Source organism: Balaenoptera ricei, chromosome 1 (assembly GCF_028023285.1).
Source record: "Balaenoptera ricei isolate mBalRic1 chromosome 1, mBalRic1.hap2, whole genome shotgun sequence".
NCBI classification, from domain to species: Eukaryota; Metazoa; Chordata; class Mammalia; order Artiodactyla; family Balaenopteridae; genus Balaenoptera; species Balaenoptera ricei.
This window is the reverse complement of record NC_082639.1, coordinates 101440293-101462495: the sequence shown is the minus strand read 5'-3', so window position 1 is coordinate 101462495 and position 22203 is coordinate 101440293. Positions and strand designations below refer to the sequence as shown.

The 22203-nt window shown below is 35.6% G+C and overlaps 1 protein-coding gene across 1 annotated transcript in view; it reads right to left on the bottom strand.

Moving 5' to 3' along the window:
- The window catches only part of SYCP1 (synaptonemal complex protein 1), a 168643-nt gene that overhangs the window by 47014 nt on the left and 99426 nt on the right, over positions 1–22203 (bottom strand). The window contains exons 21-22 of the mRNA XM_059919118.1: positions 17459–17521; positions 17219–17281 (exon numbers count right to left, since the gene is read on the bottom strand). Coding sequence (XP_059775101.1) covers positions 17219–17281; positions 17459–17521 — 126 coding nt within the window. The remainder of the gene's footprint in view (positions 1–17218; positions 17282–17458; positions 17522–22203) is intronic.

Sequence of the window (22203 nt, the reverse complement as noted above, 5' to 3'; positions counted from 1 at the left end):
TCTCTCCCTGAGGCTGTGCAAACCACAGATTTACACCCCCGTTGCCAGCTTTGTAAATTCAGCACCTGTGGAACATTTGAACAGACAATGAGTGCTCCCGCAGATGAGACAGGTCTAGCTTTAGCAGGTGGAGGGTTTGTGGGCACATACACGCAGGAGTTAGGCTAGGCCAGAGTCTGAGCAGCCTCCATAGCTCCAACAGTGGGTCCAGGTGCATGATTACTGCAGTCCTTGGACCTGACTTCAGTAGGTCTGCAGTGGTGGCCTGGCGAAAACAACGCCTAAGAGACACCAGGGCCAATCAATTGCCGGCATACCCACAGTTAAGGTGGGCCACGAGCACTGCCAACAAAAATGTAATTTGTGAGCCTACACAATGGGTAAAAGGTGACACAACAGAGCATGCTCACCGGTGAACAGTTTCAGAGGAGTAATATTTAGCGGCATCTCTCCCAGTGGGAATGCTCCAATCCTGCCTACCTAGCACTGCAGATCAGAAACACAGCTCCAAAACAGATCTGGGGGCCTCTACTCCAAGAACTAGGGAGCAAACCCTGCCCCTGACAGGGCTGTGACAATCACAGAGCAAAGGGGAGGCCCCACTCAATATCCAGTGCAGGCTCTGGTCACCACAACCTCCTATCAAGGGAATAACGGCCAGCATACACTAGGAAACAGGTGGCAGACATCCATACTAAAAGCAGCCCTCAAACCAAAAAATATTAAACACACAGAGACTACACAAGGATGTTCCCACATAAAAATAGCCCTCCAACACAGTGTGAGGCTCTGGCATTGGGAGGAAGAACCACCAGAGCATTTGGCTTTGAAGGCCAGTGGGGCTTGAGTGCGGGAGCCCAACAGAGCTGAGGGATACAGAGACTCCATTCTTAGAGGGCACACACAGGGTCTCATATGCACTGGGACCCAGCACAAAGCAGTATCTCCATAGGAACCTGGGCTAGACCTACCTAGGGGTCTTGGAAGGTCTCCTGGGGAGGCACGGGTCGGCTGTAGCTCACTTGGAAGCAAGGACACTGGTTGCGGAGGCCTCAGGGAATATTGATCAGCATAAGCACTCCTAGAAGTTCCCATTTCAGCACCAAGACCCAGCCCCACAAACAGCATGCAGGCTCCAGCGCTGGAACATCTCAGGCCAAACAACCAGCAGGATAGGAATACAACACCACCCATCAGTAGACAGGCTGCCTAAAGGAGTACTGAGCTCACAGCCACCTCAAAACATATCCCTTGACACAGTCCTGCCCACCAGAGGGACAAGACCCAGCTCCACCCACCAGAGGGCAGGCACCAGTCCCTCCCACCAGGAAGCCTCCACAAGGCCCTGGACCAAACTCTTCCACCAAGGGGCAGACACCAGAAGCAAGAGGAACTATGATCCTGCAGCCTGCGGAAAGGAGACCACAAACACAGAAAATTAGACAAAATGAGATGACAGAGAAATATGTTTCAGATGAAGGAAAAAGATAAAAACCCACAATCTAAATGAAGAGGACATAGGCAACCTACATGAAAAAGAATTCAGAGTAACAATAGTAAAGATGATTCAAAATCTCAGAAAAAGAATGGAGGCACAGACCAAGAAGATACAAGAAATGTTTAACAAAGAGCTACAAGATTTAAAGAACAGAGATGAACAATACAATAAATGAAATGAAAAATACACTAGAAGGAACCAATAGCAGAATAACTGAGGCAGAAGAATGAACAAGTGAGCTGGAATACAGAATGGTGGAAATCACTGCCACAGAACAGAATAAAGAAAAAAGAATTTAAAGAAATGAGGACAGTCTCAGAGACCTCTGGGACAACATTAAATGTACGAACATTTGCATTATAGGGGTCCCAGAAGGAGAAGAGAAAGAGAAAGGGCCTGAGAAAATATCTGAAGAAATTATAGTCAAAACTTTCCCTAATAGGAGAAAGGAAACACTCACTCAAGGCCAGGAAGCACAGAGTCCCATACAGGATAAACCCAAGGAGGAACATGCCAAAACACATATTAATCAGACTGAAAAAAATTAAATACCAAGAAAAAAATATTAAAAGCAAAAAGAAAAAAGCGACAAATAATATACAAGGAAAACCCCATAAGGTTATCAGTTGATTTTTCAGCAGAAACTCTGTAGGCCAGAAGGGAGTGGCAGAATATATTTAAAGTGATGAAAGGGAAAAACCTACAACCAAGAATACTTTACCCAGGGCTTCCCTGGTGGCGCAGTGGTTGAGAATCTGCTTGCCAATGCAGGGCACACGGGTTCAAGCCCTGGTCAGGGAGGATCCCACATGCCGCGGAGCGGCTAGGCCCGTGAGCCACAATTACTGAGCCTGCGCGATTGGAGCCTGTGCTCTGCAACGAGAGAGGCCGCGATAGTGAGAGGCCCGCGCACCGCGATGAAGAGTGGCCCCCACTTGCCACAACTAGAGAAGGCCCTCGCACAGAAATGAAGATCCAACACAGCCATAAATAAATAAATAAATAAATAAAGTAAACCCAAAGTTTTAAAAAAAAAAAGAATACTTTACCCAGCAAGGCTCTCATTCAGATTCAAGGGAGAAATCAAAAGCTTTACAGATAAGCAAAAGCTAAAAGAATTCAGCACTACCAAACCAGCCTTACAAAAAAATGCTAAAAGAACTTCTCTAGGTGGGGGGAAAAAGAGGCCACAACTAGAAACAAGAAAATCACAAATGGGAAAACTCAGTGGTAAAGGCAAACATACAGTAAAAGTAAAAATTCATCCACATACAAATATATCAAAACTAGCAACCATGAGGAGAGTACAAAAGCAGGAAATGGGAAATGCATTTGAAATTAAGATACCAGCAACTCAAACCAACCTTGTATATATAAAGATTGCTATATCAAAACCTCATGGGAACTGCAAATAAAAAACAATAGAATCACACACAAAGAAGAAAAAGCAACCCAAACACAACACTAAAAGATAGTCATCAAATCACAAGAGAAGAGAACAAAAGAGGAAGGGAAGAAAAAACACCTACAAAAACAAATCCAAAACAATTAAGAAAATGGCAAGGGCTTCCCTGGTGGCGCAGTGGTTGAGAATCTGCCTGCCAATGCAGGGGACACGGGTTCGAGCCCTGGTCTGGGAAGATCCCACATGCTGCAGAGCAACTAGGCCCGTGAGCCACAACTACTGAGCCTGCGCGTCTGGAGTCTGTGCTCCGCAACAAGAGAGGCCACGATAGTGAGAGGCCCACGCATTGCCATGAAGAGCAGCCCCCGCTTGCCGCAACTGGAGAAAGCCCTCGCACAGAAACGAAGACCCACCACAGCCAAAATAAATAAATAAATAAATAAATAAATAAATAAATAAATAAATAATAATTTAAAAAATGAATATCTGCTTATAAAAAAAAAGAAAATGGCAATAAGAACATACATACCAATAATTACCTTAATTGTAAATAGATTAAATGCTCCAACCAAAAGATGCAGACTGGCTGAAAGAATTTTAAAAAGACCCATATATATGCTAGAAGAGACCCACTTTAGATCTACGGACACATACAGACTGAAAGTGAGGGGATGGAGAAAGGTATTCCATAAAAATAGAAATCAAAAGAAATCTGGAGTAGCAACACTCATATCAGACAAAACAGACTTTAAAATAATGACCGTTAAAAGAGACAAAGAAGGACACTACATAATGACCAAAGGATAAATCCAAGAAGATATAACAATTGTAAACATTTATGCACCCAATATAGGAGCACCTCAATACATAAGGCAAATGCTAACAGCCGTAAAAGGGGAAATCGACAGTAACACAATCATAGTAGGGGACTTTAACACCCCACTTTCACCAATGGACAGATCATCCAAAGTGAAAATGAATAAGGAAACACAAGCTTTAAATGACACATTAAACAACATGGACTTAATTGATATTTATAGGACATTCCACCTAAAAACAACAGAATACACTTTCTTCTCAAGTGCGCATGGAACAATTCTGAAGGATAGATCATATTTTGGGTCACAAATCAAGCCTTGGAAAATTTAAGAAAATTGAAATCATATCAAGTATCTTTTCCGACCACAAGGCTATGAGACTAGATATCAATTACAGGAAAAAATCTGTAAAAAATACAAACACATGGAGGATAAACAATACAGTACTAAATAACCGAGAGATCACTGAAGAAATCAAAGAGGAAATCAAAAAATACCTAGAAACAAATGACAATGAAAACACAATGACCCAAAACCTATGGGATGCAGCAAAAGCAGTTCTAAGAGGGAAGTTTATAGCAATACAATCCTACCTCAAGAAACAAGAAATATCTCAAATAAAACCTAATCTTACGCCTAAAGCAATTAGAGAAAGAAGAAAAAAAACCTAAAGTTAGCAGAAGGAAAGAAATCATAAAGATCAGATCAGAAGTAAATGAAAAAGAAATGAAGGAAACAATAGATAAGATCAATAAAACTAAAAGCTGGTTCTTTGAGAAGATAAACAAAATTGACAAACCATTAGCCAGACTCACCAAGAAAAAAAGGGAGAAGACTCAAATCAACAGAATTAGAAATGAAAAAGGAGAAGTAACAACTGACACTGCAAAAATACAAAGGATCATGAGAGATTACTACAAGCAACTATATGCCAATAAAATGGACAACCTGTAAGAAATGGACAAATTCTTAGAAAAGCACAACCTTCCGAGACTGAACCAGGAAGAAATAAAAAATATAAACAGACCAATCACAAGCACTGAAATTGAGATTGTGATTAAAAATCTTCCAAAAAACAGAAGCCCAGGCTTCACAGGCGAATTCTATCGAGCATTTATAGAAGAGCTAAAACCTATCCTTCTCAAACTCTTCCAAAATATAGCAGAGGGAGGAACACTCCCAAACTCATTCTACAAAGCCACCATCACCCTGATACCAAAACCAGACAAAGATGTCACAAAAAAAGAAAACTACAGGCCAAATTCACTGATGAACATAGATGCCAAAATCCTCAACAAAATACTAGCAAACAGAATCCAACAATACTTAAAATGACCATACAACATGATCAAGTAGAGTTTATCCCAGGAATGCAAGGATTCTTCAATATATGCAAATCAAACAATGTGATATACCACATTAACAAACTGAAGGATAAAAACCATATGATACTCTCAATAGATGCAGAGAAAGCTTTCAACAAAATTCAACACCCATTTATGATAAAAGCCCTGCAGAAAGTAGGCATAGAGGGACACTACATCAACATAATAAAGGTCATATATGACAAACCCACAGCCAACATGGTTCTCAATGGTGAAAAACTGAAACCATTTCCTCCAATATCAGGAAGAAGACAAGGTTGCCCACTCTCGTCACTATTATTCAACATAGTTTTGGAAGTTTTAGCCACAGCAATCAGATAAGAAAAAGAAATAAAAGGAATACAAATTGGAAATGAAGAAGTGAAACTGTCACTGTTTGCAGATCACATGATACTATACATAGAGAATCCTAAAGATGCTACCTGAAAACTACTAGAGGTAATCAATGAATTTGGTAGAGTAGCAGGATACAAAATTAATGCACAGAAATCTCTTGCATTCCTTTACACTAATGATGAAAAATCTGAAAGAGAAATTAAGGAAACACTGCCATTTACCATTGCAACAAAATGAATAAAATACCTAGGCATAAACCTACCTAAGGAGACAAAAGACCTGTATGCAGAAAACTACATCACACTGATGAAAGAAATTAAAGATGATACCAACAGATGAAGAGATATACTATGTTCTTGGATTGGAAGAATCAACATTGTGAAAATGACTATACTACCCAAAGCAATTTACAGATTCAATGCAATCCCTATCAAACTACCAATGGCATTTTTCACAAAACTAGAACAAAAAATTTCACAATTTGTATGGAAACACAAAAGACCCCGAATAGCCAAACAATCTTGAGAAAGAAACATGGAGCTGGAGGAATCAGGCTCCCGGATTTCAGACTATACTACAAAGCTACAGTAATGAAGACAATACGGTACTGGCACAAAAACAGAAATACAGATCAATGGAACAGGAGAGAAAGCCCAGAGATAAACCCATGCACATATGGTCAACTTATATTTGATAAAGGAGGCAAGAGTATACAATGGAGAAAAGACAGCCTCTTCAATAAGTGGTGCTGGGAAAACTGGACAGCTACATGTAAAAGAATGAAATTAGAATCCTTCCTAACACCATACACAAAATTAAACTCAAAATGGATTAAAGACCTAAATGTAAGGGCAGACAGTATAAAACTCTTACAGGAAAACATAGGCAGAATACTGTATGACATAAATCACAGCAAGATCCATTTTGACCCAACTCCTAGAGAAATGGAAATAAAAACAAAAATAAACAAATGGGACCTAATGAAACTTAAAAGCTTTTGCACAGCAAAGGAAACCATAAATATAGATGAAAAGACAACCCTCAGAATGGGAGAAAATATTTGCAAATGAAGCAACTGACAAAGGATTAATCTCAAAAACATACAAGCACCTCATGCAGCTCAATATCAAAAAAGCAAACAACCCAATCCAAAAATGGGCAGAAGACCTAAATAGACATTTCTCCAAAGGAGATATACAGATGGCCAACAAACACATGAAAAGATGCTCAATATCACTAATCATTAGAGAAATGTAAACCAAAACTACAATGAGGTATCACCTCACACCGGTCAGAATGGCCATCATCAAAAAATCTACAAACAATAAATGCTGGAGAGGATGTGAAGAAAAAGGAACCCTCTTGCACTGTTGGTAGGAATGTAAATTGATACAACCACTATGGAGAACAGTATGGAGGTTCCTTAAAAAACTAAAAATACAACTACCATATGACCCAGCAATCCCACTACTGGGCATATACCCTGAGAAAACCATAATTCAAAAAGAGTCATGTACCACAATGTTCACTGCAGCACTATTTACAATAGCCAGGACATGGAAGCAACCTAAGTGTCCATCAACAGATGAATGGATAAAGAAGATGTGGCACATATATACAGTGGAATATTACTCAGCCATAAAAAGAAACGAAATTGAGTTATTTGTAGTGAGGTGGATGGACCGAGAGTCTGTCATACAGAGTGAAGTAAATCAGAAAGAGAAAAACAAATACCGTACGCTAACACATATATATGGAATCTAAAAAACAAAATGGTTCTGATGAACTAGGGGCAGGACAGGAATAAGGACAAAGACGTAGAGAATGGACTTGATGACACAGGGAGGGGGAAGGGTAAGCTGGGACGAAGTGAGAGAGTAGCATTGACACAGGTACACTACCAAATGTAAAACAGATAGCTAGTGGGAAGCAGCTGCATGGCAGAGGAAGATCAGCTCGGTGCTTTGCAACCACCTAGAGGGGTGGGATAACAGGGAGACACATGATCGGGAGGTTATGGGGATATACGTATGCATATAGCTGACTCATTTTGTTATACAGCAGAAACTAACACAACACTGTAAAGCAATTATACTCCAATAAAGATGTTAAAAAAAATAATAAAAAAATAAAGACTGTTACAAGGGATAAGGAAGAACACTACATAATGATCAAGGGAACAATCCAAGAAGATATAACAATTGTAAAAATATATGCACCCAACATAGGAGCACCTCAATATATAAGGCAAATGCTAACAACCATAAAAGGGGAAATTGACAGTGACACAATAAAAGTGGGGGACTTTAACATCCCACTTATACCAATGGACATATCATCCAGACAGAAAATCAATAAGGAACCACAGGCCTTAAATGACACATTAGACCATTCAGACTTAATTGATATTTATAAAACATTCTATCCAAAAGCACCAGAATACACTTTCTTCTCAGATGCACACAAAATATTCTCTAGGATAGATCACATCTTGGACCACAAATCAAGCCTCGGTAAATTTAAGACAATGGAAATCATATCAAGCATCTTTTCCAACCACAACACTCTCAGATTAGAAATAAATTACAGGAGGGGCTTCCCTGGTGGTGCAGTGGTTAAGAATCCACCTGCAAGTGCAGCGGACACGGGTTTGAGCCCTGGTCCGGGAAGATCCCACATGCCGCGGAGCAACTAAGCCTGTGCACCACAACTACTGAAGCCTGCACTCTAGAGCCCACGTACCACAACTACTGAGCCTGCACACCTACAGCCTGTGCTCCGCAACGAAGAGAAACCACCACAATGAGAAGCCCACGCGCCGCAACAGAGTAGCTCCCACTCACCGAAACTAAAAGAAAGTCTGTGAGCAGCAACGAGAACCCAAAGCAGCCAAAAATAAAATAAGTAAATAAATAAGTTTATTAAATATAAAAATAAAAGAAAGAAATTACAGGAAAAAACTGTAAAAAACATAAACACGAGGAGGCTAAACAATATGTTACTAAACAACCAATGGATCACTGAAGAAATCAAAGAGGAAATCAAAAAATACCTAGAGAAAAATGACAATGAAACATGACAATCTAAAATCTACGGGACACAGGAAAAGTAGTCCTAAGAGGAAAGTTTACAGCAATACAATATTACCTTAGGAAACAAGAAAAATCTCAAATAAACAACTTAACCTTACATTTAAAGCAACTAGAGAAAGAAAAACAAACAAAGCCCTAAGTTAGTAGAAGGAAAAATATCATAAAGATCAGAGCAGAAATAAATGAAATAGAGACAAAGAAAACAAGATCAATGAAACTAAAAGCTGGTTCCTTGAAAAGATAAACAAAATTGATAAACCTTTAGCCAGACTCATCAAGAAAAATAGGGAAAGAGCTCAAATCAATAAAATTAGGACATTACTACAAGCAACTACACACCAATAAAATGGACAACCTAGAAGAAATGGACAAATTCTTAGAAAGGTACAATCTCCCAAGACTGAACCAGGAAGAAATAGAAAACGTGAACAGACCAATCACAGGTACTGAAATTGAAACTGTGATTTTAAAATTTCCAACAAACCAAAGTCCAGAACCAGATGGCTTCACAGGCAAATTGTATCAAACATTTAGAGAAGAGTTAACACCTATCCTTCTGAAACTCTTCCAAAAAATTGCAGAGAAAGAAACACTCCTAAGCTCATTTTATGAGGCCACCATCACCCTGATACCAAAACCAGACAAAGATACCACAATAAAAGAAAATTACACACGGATGAACAGAGACACAAAAATCCTCAACAAAATACTAGCAAACCGAATCCAATAAACTATACGTTAAAAGGATCATACACCATGATCAAGTGGGATTTATCCCAGGGATGCAGGATTTTCCAATATATGCAAATCAGTGGGACACACCATATTAACAAACTGAAGAATAAAAACCATATGATCATCTCAGTAGATGCAGGAAAAGCTTTTGACAAAATTCAACACCCATTTATGTTAAAAGCTCTCCAGAAAGTTGGCATAGAGGGAACCCACCTCAACATAATAAAGGCCATATATGACAAACCCACAGAAACCCTTATTCTCAATGGTGAAAAACTGAAAGCATTTCCTCTAAGATCAGGAACAAGACAAGGATGTCCACTCTTGTCACTTTTATCCAACATAGTTTTGGAAATCCTAGCCATGGAAAACAGAGAAGAAAAAGAAATAAAGGGAATCCATATTGCAAAGGAAAAAGGAAAACTGTCACTGTTTGCAGATGCCATGATACCATACACAGAAAATCCTAAAGATGCTACCAGAAAACTACTAGAGCTCATCAATGAATTTGGTAAAGTTGCAGGATACCAAATTAATACACAGAAATGTTGCATTCTTATACACTAACAACAAAAGATCAGAAAAAGAAATTGAGGAAACAATCCCATTTACCATCGCATCAAAAAGAATACAATACCTAGGAATAAACCTACCTAAGGAGGCAAAAGACCTGTACTCTGAAAGCTATAAGATGCTGATGAAAGAAATCAAAGATAACACAAACAGATGGAGAAATATACCACGTGCTTGGATTGGAAGAATCAATGTTGTCAAAATGACTACACTACCCAAGTCAATCTACAGACTCTATGCAACCCCAGCAAATTACCAATGGCCTTTTTTACAGAAATAGAACAAAACAATTTTTTAATTCGTATGGAAACATAAAAGACCCCAAATAGTCAAAACAATCGTGAGAAAGAAAAATGGAGCTGGAGGAATCAGGCTCCCTGACTTCAGACAATACAAAGCTACAATAATCAAAACAGTATAATATTGGCACAAAAACAAAAATATAGCTCAATGGAACAGGATAGAAAGTCCAGAGATAAACTCACGCACCTATGGTGAACTGACCTACGACAAAGGAGGCAAGAATATACAATGGAGAAAAGACAGCCTCTTCAATAAGCAGTGCTGGGAAAACTGGACAGCTTTATGTGAAAGAATGAAATTAGAACACTCCCTAACACCATACACAAAAATATACTAAATATGGATTAAAGACCTAAATGTAAGGCCGGATACTATAAACCTCTTAGAGGAAAACATAGGCAGAACACTCTCTGACATAATTGTAGCAATACCTTTTCGGATCCACCTCCTAGAGTAACTAAAATAAAACAAAAATAAACAAATGGGACCTAACTAAACTTAAAAGCTTTTGCACAGCAAAGGAAACCATAAACAAAATGGAAAGACAACCCACAGAACAGGAAAAAATATTTGCAAGCAAAGTGACCGACAAGCAATTAATCTCCAAAATATACAAACAGCTCACACAGCCCAATATTAAAAAAACAAACAATCCAATCAAAAACTGGGCAGAAGATCTAAATAGACATTTCTCCAAAGAAGACATACAGATGGCCAAAAGCACATGAAAAGATGCTCAACATCACTTATTACTAGAGAAATGCAAATCAAAACTACCATGAGGTATCACCTCACACCTGTCAGAATGGCCATCCTCAAAAAAATCTACAAACAATAAACAAATGCTGAAGAGGGTGTGGAGAAAAGGGAACATTGTTTGGAATGTAAATTGGTAAAATGTAAATTGGTACAACCATTATATATATATATATATGTGTGTGTGTGTATATATATATATACACAATACAGTACGCTATATATACATATATTTCTGACTCACTTTGCTGTACACATGAAACTAACACATTGTTAATCAACTATACTCCAATAAAAATTTTTTAAACCACAATGAGATATTACCTCACACCTGTCAGAAAGACTATCCTCAAAGACAACAAATAACAAGCATTGATGAGGATGTGGAGAAAAGGGAACCCTCATGCACTGTCAGTAGAAATATAAATTGGTACAGTCACTATGGAAAACAGTATGGAAGTTCCTCAGAAAATTAAAAAAGAACACTACCCTATGATGCAGCAATTCCATTTCTGGGTGTTTTTCTAAGGAAAACAAAAACACTAATTCAGAATATATATGTACCCCTATGTTCCTTGTAGCATTATTTACAATAGTCAAGATATAGAAGCAACCTAAATGTCCATCAACAGATGAATCAATAAAATTTCAACCATTCTTGTAGGTAGGGCCCACTTTCATAGGTGTGAGACCTGTGTAGTCATACAGTGCTCTCTGATTAGTTTCCAGCCTATTTTGAATTTTTTAAGAATATTTGAACTAGGTGCCCCACCTTTTCATTTTGCACTGAGCCTTACATATTATGTGGCTAGTCCTGCTTAGGGGTGTAGTGATATCCCATTGTGATTTTATTTTTATTTCTGTAACTAATAGTGTTAAATATTTCTTCATGAGCTAATCAGTCATTAGTATATTTCCTTTGTGAAGTGTCTATTCAAGTCTTTTGCCCACTTTTTAATTTTTATTATGGTAAAATACCCATAACATAAAATTTACCATCTTAACCTTTTTAAACCATACAGTTCATTCACATGGTTATGCAACCAATCCCCAGAACTCTTTATCTCATAAAACTGAAACTCTATACCCATTAAATAATTCCCCACTACCCCCCTCCCACAGCCCCTGGCAACCACCACTCTCTAGCCCATAAATTTGACAACTCTAGGTACCTCACATAAGTAGAATAATATTTGTCTTTTTGTGACTGGCTTCTTTCATTTAGCTTATGTCCCCAAGGTTTATTCATGCTGTAGCATATATCAGAATTTCCTTCTTTCTTAAGGCTGGGTAAAATTTCATTGTATGTATATGTCACATATTGCCTACTCATTAGTCAATGAACGTTGAGTTGCTTCTACCTTTCAGCTATTGTGAATAATGCTGCTAAAAACACGGGTGTATACATATTTCTTTCAGACCTTACTTTCAATTCTTTAGGTATATACACAGAGGTGGAATTACCAGATCATATGTTAATTCAATTTTTAATTTTTGAGTAACCACCAGATTGCTTTCCATAGCAATGGCACCATTTGACATCCCACCAACAGTGTACAAGGATTCCAATTTCTCTACAATTTCATAAACATTTGTTATGTTTTTTTTTAATAGTACCCATCCTAATGGATGTGAGGTGGCATCTCATTGTGGTTTTGATTTGCATTTTCTTAATGATTAGTGATGTTGAAGATCTTTTCATGTACCTATATACCATTTATACATCTTCTGTGGAGAAATATTTATTCAAGTCCTTTGCCCATTTCCAATCCAGGTTGTTTGTAGTTGTCTTTTGCCAATTTTGAATTGGAATATTTGTCTTTTAGTGTTGAGTTTTAAGAGTTTTTTATATATTCTGGATATATGTTATTTGTCAAACAAATATTTTTGTCAGTATTTTCGCCTTCTTTGTACTTTGCCTATTTTCTTAATGATGCATTTTGATATGCAGATCTTTCAGATTTTGATGAAGTCTAATTTATTATATTTTTATGAATAGTGCTAGTTCACTTAGCTTAAGTCACTAGTACACTAGTGACTTTGTAGAAACCTTAGAATTTTCAGTGTAGATCATCACATCGCTTAAGAAGAAACAGTTTTACATATTGTTTTACAATCTATATAACTTTATTCCTTTTGCTTGCCTTAATGTACTAGCTAGAACCTCCAATACAATGTTGAATGGGGTAATAAGAGCAGACACTGTTCTTGATATTAAAGAGAAAGTATTCAGTCTTTCATCATTAAGTATGATGCTAGCTCTAGGTATTTTGTAGGTATTCTGTATTAGACTGATAAAGTCTCCTTTTATGCCTAGTTTTGTTGAAAATTTTTTATCAAGAATGAGTGCTGAATTTTGTCAAATGTTTTTCTGCAATCATTGAGCTGATTATATTTTTCTATTTAATCACTTGATACAGTAAATTACACTGATAGTTTCAAATTTTAAACCAAACTTACATTTCTAAAACCCCCACTTATTCAATGTAATATAGTTTTAATATATTGCTAGATTATATTTACTCATATTTTGTTAAGGGTTTTATGTCTCTATAAAGGATACTGGTCTGTAATTTTTTTTTCTTGTAATATCTTTATCAGGATTTTGTATCAAAAAACTAGTTGAGAATTGTTTCCCCTCTTCTATTTTTTGAAAGAATTTGTAGAACACTGGCATTATTTCTTCCTGAAGTGTGTGTTAGAATTCACCTGAGAACGTCCAGATCAGGATTTTCTCTAGGAGATTTTTTTGAATTTTATTTAATTTTTTTTATACAGCAGGTTCTTATTAGTTATCTATTTTATACATACTGGTGTATACATGTCAATCCCAATCTCTCAATTTGTCCCACCACACCACCCCCCCACACTTCCCCCCTTGGTGTCCATACGTTTGTTCTCTACATCTGTGTCTCTATTTCTGCCCTGCAAACCGGTTCATTTGTACCATTTTTCTGGATTCCACAAATATGCATTAATATATGATATTTGTTTTTCTCTTTCTGACTTGCTTCACTCTGTATGACAGTCTTTAGGTCCAACCACATCTCTACAAATGACCCAATTTCGTTCCTTTTTATGGATAAGTAATATTCCATTGTATATATATACCACATCTTCTTTATCCAGTCGTCTGTCAATGGGCATTTAGGTTGCTTCCATGACCTGGCTATTGTAAATAGTGCTGCAATGAACACTGGGGTGCATGTGTCTTTCTGAATTATGGTTTTCTCTGGGTATATGCCCAGTAGTGGGATTGCTGGGTCATATGGTAATTCTCTTTTTAGTTTTTTTAGGAACTTCCATACTGTTCTCCATAGTGGCTGTATCAATTTACATTCCAACCAACAGTGTAAGAGGGTTCCCTTTTCTCCACACCTTCTCCAGCATTTGTTTGTAGATTTTTTTGATGATGGCCATTCTGACTGGTGTGAGGTGATACCTCATGGTAGGTTTGATTTGCATTTCTCTAATAATTAGTGATGTTGAGCATCTTTTCATGTGCTTTTGGCCATCTGTATGTCTTCTTTGGAGAAATGTCTATTTAGATCTTCTGCCCATTTTTTGATTGGGTTGTTTGTTTTTTTGATATTGAGCTGCATGAACTCTTTATATATTTTGGAGATTAATCCTTTGTCTGTTGATTCGTTTGCAAATATTTTCTCCCATTCTGAGGGCTGTCTCTTTGTCTTGTTTATAGTTTCCTTTGCTGTGCAAAAGCTTTTAAGTTTCATTAGGTCCCATTTGTTTATTTTTGGTTTTATTTCCATTACTCTAGGAGGGGGGTCAGAAAAGATCTTGCTGTATTTATGTCATAGAGTGTTCTGCCTATGTTTTCCTCTAAGAGTTTTATAGTGTCCAGTCTTACATTTAGGTCTTTAATCCATTTTGAGTTTATTTTTGTGTATGGTGTTAGGGAGTGTTCTAATTTCATTCTTTTACATGTAGCTGTCCAGCTTTCCCAGCACCACTTATTGAAGAGACTGTCTTTTCTCCATTGTATATCCTTGCCTCCTTTGTCATAGATTAGTTGACCATAGGTGCATGGGTTTATCTCTGGGATTTCTATCCTGTTCCATTGATCTATATTTCTGTTTTTGTGCCAGTACTATATTGTCTTGATTACTGTAGCTTTGTAGTATAGTCTGAAGTCAGGGAGTCTGATTCCTCCAGCTCCATTTTTCTTTCTCAAGATTGCTTTGGTTATTCAGGGTCTTTTGTGTCTCCATAAAAATTTTAAGATTTTTTTCTTCTAGTTCTGTGAAAAATGCCATTGGTAGTTTGATAGGGATTGCACTGAATCTGTAGATTGCTTTGGGTAGCATAGTCATTTTCACAATATTGATTCTTCCAATCCAAGAACATGGTATATCTCTTCTCTAGGAGATTTTTGATGACAAATTCAATTTCCCTGATATATGGCTCTTCAGATGTACTGTTTCATCTTGTGTAAGTTTTTAGGAAGTTAGGTTTTCCAAGAAATTTGCCCATATATACAATGGAATATTACTCAGCCATAAAAAGGAACGAAATTGGGTCATTTGCAAATATGTGGATGGACCTAAAGACTGTCATACAGAGTGAAGTAAGTCAGAAAGAGAAAAACAAATATCACATATTAACGCATATATGTGGAATCTAGAAAAAATGGTACAGATGAACTGGTTTGCAAGGCTGAAACAGAGACACAGATGTAGAGAACAAACGTATGGACAGCAAGGGGGAAAAGCGGGGGTGGGGGTGGTGGTGGCGGTGGGAAGAATTGGGAGATACATATATACACTAATATGTATAAAATCGATAACTAATAAGAACCTGCTGTATGAAAAAGTTAAATTTGATTAAATTTTTTAAAAAAGAAATTTGCCCATTTCATCTAAGTTTCAGATTTATTGATATAATATTGTCCATGACATTCCTTTGTTATCCTTTTAATATTTACAGTATCTATATGGTAATGTCCTATTTTATTCCTGCCTTCAGTGAATTTTACTCTCTCTCCTTTTGTAATCAACCCTGCTAGGGGCTTATCAATCTTATTAATATTTTCAAAGAATCAACTTCTGATTTCATTAATTTTTGTCTTTGTCTCTCTTATTTCTTTGATCTCTCTTTTCATTTTTATTATTTCCTTTAGTCTACTTTCTATGGGTTTCATTTGCTCACCTCTTTTCAGTATCTGGATGAAAACCTAGGTTATTTCTCCTTTTCTAAAATAAACATTATTTATAAATTTCCCTACAAGAACTGCTTTAGTTGCATCCCACAAATTTTGGCATATTGTATTTTTATGATCATTCAGTTTAAAATAATTTCTAATTTTCCTTGTGATTTCTTCTTTGGCCCATGAGTTATTTACTAGTATAATGCTTAATTTCCAAATATTTAGGCTTTTCCAGATATCCTATGGTTACTTATTTGTAATTGAATTCTGTTGTAGTGAGAGAATATACTCTCTAAGACTTTAATATTTTTAAATGTATGGCCCAGCATATGGTCTATCTTGGTAAACAACCTAAGTGCACTTCAAAAGAATTTACAGTTGTAGCTATAATGTTCTACAAATGTCAATTAAGTCAAGGTAGTTAATAATGTTGTTCAAATTTTGTATATTCTTACCAATTTTCTTCTAGTTGCATCAATTGCTGAAAGAGGGCTATTACAACCCACAAATACAATAATGAAATTATCTATTTCTCATTTTAGTTTTTTAAGTTTTTGCTTCATGTATATTGAAGCTCTGCTATTAAGAACAAATACATTCATGACTGTTATATCTTCCTGATGAACTGATACCTTTATCATTATCAAATGCTCCTTAGGATCTCTGATAATACTCCTTGTATTTCAATCTATTTTATGTGTTATAAATATTGTCATTCCAGCTTTTCTATGCTTACTGTTTGTATGGTATATGATATATCTTTTTCCATATTTTTACTTCAACTTCCTTTTATCTTTATATTAAATAAAGTGTGTCTCTTGCAGGGAGCATATAGTGTGGCCTTGACTTTTGTATCCAGACTAACAATTCCAAGGCTCCACCCCAAACCTACTCAAGCTCAATTTTCAATGTATGGGTAAGGAATATGAAGACATATATATACATACACGTACATATATTCTAAGCTGCTTAGATGATTTTAACATAGATAAACCAAAGATGTGCACTCTACTACAATTAAAAGGATTGATCCCCACAATCTCAAAAGATAATGATTAAAAATAATTGCTACAATATAAATAAAGGGCTTAAAATTCCTAAATTCTCATCTATGTGCTAGTATTTTTAAAACAAAAATAAGGATTCCAAATACCTTTATCTCATAAACATTCAGTTGCTTGCTTTCTGCTGTACTTTTTTTTTTTAAGGCCTTATTCTGTTAAAAGTTAAAAATAAAGAATTATGTTTAATATCAAAGTAATTCAAACTTGCACTGTCACTGACTTAGACTAAAATTACTAAAGTAAAGAAACGAAAGCATTATTCTCTAAAACTGTAGTGAAAACATAGGTTTTTTTTTTTTAATAGTTTTATTTTGAGAATCAGTACATACCTCCTGCTGGAGTTCTTCAATAAACTTACTTTTATTTTCAACTTGTTTCCTTAAATTGTTACACTAAAAAATCAAGAGAAATTTAAAATATTTTATTCAATATTCCAGTCAAAATAAATAATTTCAAACTAACAAAAATATTAGCATAGAGATCACTTCAAAAATCATGTCGTTAAATAATTCCATTAATGTCAAAAATTATGTGAACAAGTACAAATTTCAATAGATTACCTCAGCACAAGTTTGAAATTCTTAAAATGTCTTAATCTACTTAAAGAACACATGACTTCAATTACTTTAAGGGAAAAGTACCTTTTACTCAATCCCATACAGAGGGCTGAATTATATAATCACTTGGATTTTGGAAAGCCAGCCAGAGGATTAACTATAATTTGTCTTCTTTCTTATTCATTATTCCCCATTTATCATTTATGAGATCTCTTTTACTTATAATACTCTATCTCCTCCTAAATACATTCTAATTCCTCTTACAGAAATACCATCTAAATCATTTTTTGTAATATCTCACTTTGAGGGACTATTTCACCTGACTACACATGTAGAATTGGACTAAGAGGTACTAGCCCAAGAAATATATGGAGTACCATAAAAGCAGCACAGATTTCTAAAGGGTCCTAAAACATCACAGATATATAAGCTGTTCTAATTTCCATCAAAGTAGAAAGAAAATCCAACGGAAAAAAATTTTAATATCCACCATTAGCACAAAATGCTGTGTTAAATATTTTTCTTGAAACAGTCATATGTAGTCATAGTCAGCAACTATTCTGAAACTGAATAAGGTATGATACTGAGGTTTGCAAGTGATTTATCTAAGTTTTAACGTGCACCATCCCCCTCAATGGTCTATTTCAGAAAACTCAAAAGGAAACTGAGGAAGAAAAGCCATAGAAAAGTGAGAAACATTTTATTGATTATCATGCCAATTGGCAGGTATAAACATATTAGGTGAAACTCTCTGTGTATATAATTTTTATTTATTAAAAAAATCAAAGACTTCCATTTTTGACAGAAAAATCACCTAGATACTCTGAACAACTTTCCCGATAAAAATAATTTAAAAGTAAATGTCTAAAACATAAGGAATCTGCCTACTTGAAATTACAACTTTAAAGTGTAGTAACAGTAGGTTTGGGGCTAGCATCAAAGCCAGCATTTGGCCTACGGGTATCTGCTGAACCTACCTAGGGTAAAAGAGATAGGAGATAAAACTCAGGGCTCACTAAAGGTAGAGAATCCAACAAGAGAACCCTGTACAGAGTCACAAACCCAAAGGACTACCTACTCAGTGAAAGCATAAACAAGAAATAAATCTGCCACACAGAAGGGTACAGTAAGGAAACCTGTCTGTCTTGATCTTGGCACTGAGTGAATGGTATGAAAACTGTCCTGAAAATTTGTAGCCATGAAGTGGCCTTATATTGGGGAGGGGAGCGGGGCGGTCATTTATAGCTAGATTCATGCTATCTCTATATCTCAAAAAACTTCAGTTGGAGAATTTACTTTAAAATGGGCTCCTCGTTAGTAGTGTCCCCAAGAAAATCTTTCTGGGAGGATACCAATTTCAACACAAGCCTCAAAGAACTACCACAGATAAAAAACCAAGGAATCAAAAAACATAAATAAGGCTCAAAGAATAAAAAGCAGAAAGAACAAAGAGCAAAATCAGACCTGAAAAAGACTTCAGATATTGATATTATCAGACAAAGAATATCATATTACAATATATTAAATATTTTTTAAAATTAAAGACTTGAAACTATGAAAAAGAAATGAGAGACCATAAAAGACAATTGAGCAGATTTTAAAAAGAACTAATTAAAACTTCAGTAATGAAAAATGTAATTAAAATTTAAAACTCAATAGACAGGAAAATAGGTTACTTCTTGGCCTTACCACATGAATGCCGAACAAATTTTTAAAATATCAGTTTGAAGTATCACCAGATTATTAACTTTGCCCAAAAAAGCACATGTTTTATGTATTTCTCCGTTCTTCAGACCATCAAAACTTATTCCCTTGAGAGTTAATATTGATGATCATATTTTTCTGCTACTCAGCTTTTCCTAAAAAACTATCTTTATAACTGACATTACTACATATTATAAAAACCATCTTTATAACTGTAATTATGACAGTTCAAAAAAATATGTATATTTTACTAAAAGGATAATGACATCAGATCTATCAACTTTGTCATTTTGACTGGCCCATCTCACTGTCCCTTATTTCTGAATAAACTAATGAAAATTAAAGTAACTTAAGTTTTCAATCCTTTTAAATTTAAATAATATCCAAATTTAGGACTAATTAATATATTTGATGGAATACCCAGAAATTCTTGAAAAGATTTTAAACTATTACAGTTATTTTTAAGTCAAATAATCCATGTACAAAAAATCAAAGAATTTTATTCACCAGAATTCTAGGTAGAAGAAAATAGTGTTAATTATTAGAGGTCAGAGTTTCAGAAAGTGAACTATGCTTTCCAAGGGACTACTCACTGACTCACTATACAGAAGGTCAAGTTTAAGACAAGTGTGTGGTGAAGGGCAGAGAAGGGAAAAGTGAATTGGTATTGCCAGCCAGGCAGTAAAAACATTTCACATAAAGAAAGCAGAAATTTTTCTGCAGCTCCCTTGATTATAAGAATTGGAGAGATATCTAAGAATGATTTTTAAAAGCATCTTGCCACTCTAAAGATATCCACAACAAGTGCAGCTGATGAGAGAATGAAATTTGGGGAAAGGGAAGAGATAGCTAAAGAGCAGTTTAATGAAGCTTTGCTCTTTGAAGCATTATGCAAAAACTACTAATGCCAGAGCCTCTTCAAAGAAATCTGCAGTAAAAATCCTATACTATTCCTCTGGGAGGGGGAAGGGTAAGCTGGGACAAAGTGAGAGAGTGGCATGAACTTATATATACTACCAAATGTAAAATAGATAGCTAGTAGGAAGCAGCCGCATAGCACAGGGCAATCAGCTCAGTGCTTTGTGACCACCTAGAGGGGTGGGATAGGGAGGAGATATGGGGATATATGTATATGTATAGCTGATTCACTTTGTTGTAAAGCAGAAACTAACACACCATTGTAAAGCAATTATACTCCAATAAAGATGTTAAAAAAAAAAATCCTATACTATTCCTGAAAGCCTTCAAAGTGGAATTGAGATTTCTTTGTACAGGACAATGTAAAGGTTGGCCCTAAAGAATCTAGCCATACATATTTTGTTACAAAGTCTCTATTCCTAAATATTTTTCACATTTGATAATACCTTGTTTTCTAATATCTTCATTTGTTTATCTTTTTTTACGACTTCACATTCAATGCTTCGAGCCTAAAAAACATTATTTGACATCAGATTTTTAAAAAATGTTAACAGAATTTCTATTTTCTGAGTATCTTTTAGACATGGAATTATAAAGCTTAGTCTTATATTTCTACAAAAACAGTTATCAGCTCTCCCAGTTTAGTTCAGTAACCTTTTTTAAAAAAGAAATTCTTTTTGTGTCTATATGTCAATGTTCATTATTCTTATCTTAGCGTAGTATCACTTTACAATATTTTATTAGCTTTCCCAGTTTATACTGAATTTTTTAAAACTATATATAAATGTTTATAATCTGTTAAATATGTCTTTCACAAACATTTGTTAAACTGAACTTTGTAACAATCCAATGATATAGAAAAGTAGGTATTATTATCCCCACTTTAGAGATGAGAAAACAAAGGCTCAGATAAACTACGTATGAAATAATAAATGTCTGAACTAACGTAGTGGATTGGGATAAAAGAAGAGTGTAATGAATTTCAATGTCAGGCAAAATATCCAAGAAATATTTGCAATTTGAATTCTTTCCAGGAAACTGTTTCAGTAGGTAAACTGAAATCCAACCATGGAAAGCTGAAACATGCTATCAATTTGTCTTGCATTTTGTTTTTTTTTTCCTTAACTCATCATTAATATTTTCTACTTTGGTAAAATAAATTTAAGTTCTTAGTGGAAGATTTTTATTTTACATTAAACATCAAATTCATGTTCTTCCCTACACCAACTTTTAAAATTAGTGTTTTGAAGCAGCCTCTGATACAAATTTTAAAGTAGTGAATTACATACCAAGTCTTTAGGAGATTAAATTCATTTTTTTCGGGTTGAATTTAACTAATAAATATGAAACTGAAAGAAAAAATAGCTTTTTGAGAAAAAAAATGTGATATAGTCTAAAGAATGTTAGAGAGGCAGCTCTACCACTTCTTAGTCAGGTAGCTTTTCAAGTTTTTACCCTTTGAAGGCCCGACTTCCTAATTCATAAAATGAGGACAAAAATGACTTCCAGTTTAAGATAACACACATAATCTAGAATGTTCCTGGCTCATTGCAAGCCCTTAAAAATATAGTTCATCTCAGCCTCAGACTATTCCAATAGTCTTAAAACTCTCCAACGTATAAATAAAATTATGACACTTCTCAGGTGAAAACTCTTCAATAACCTCAAACTCCTAAATATAGCTATGTGGCCTTAAATGATCTACCCTCATTTTTCGCCACCCTCATTTTTCCCCACCCTCATTTTTCCCCATCTTCATCTGTTCACTCTCATCTCCTCATCTCTCATCTTTCCCTCCTCTCTCCACTCTCACCACTATCTTAAACTCCACCTTTCAGCCAAGATAAACTTTGTCTAGTTGCTTAAATATGATGGGCTCTCTCATACTTCATATA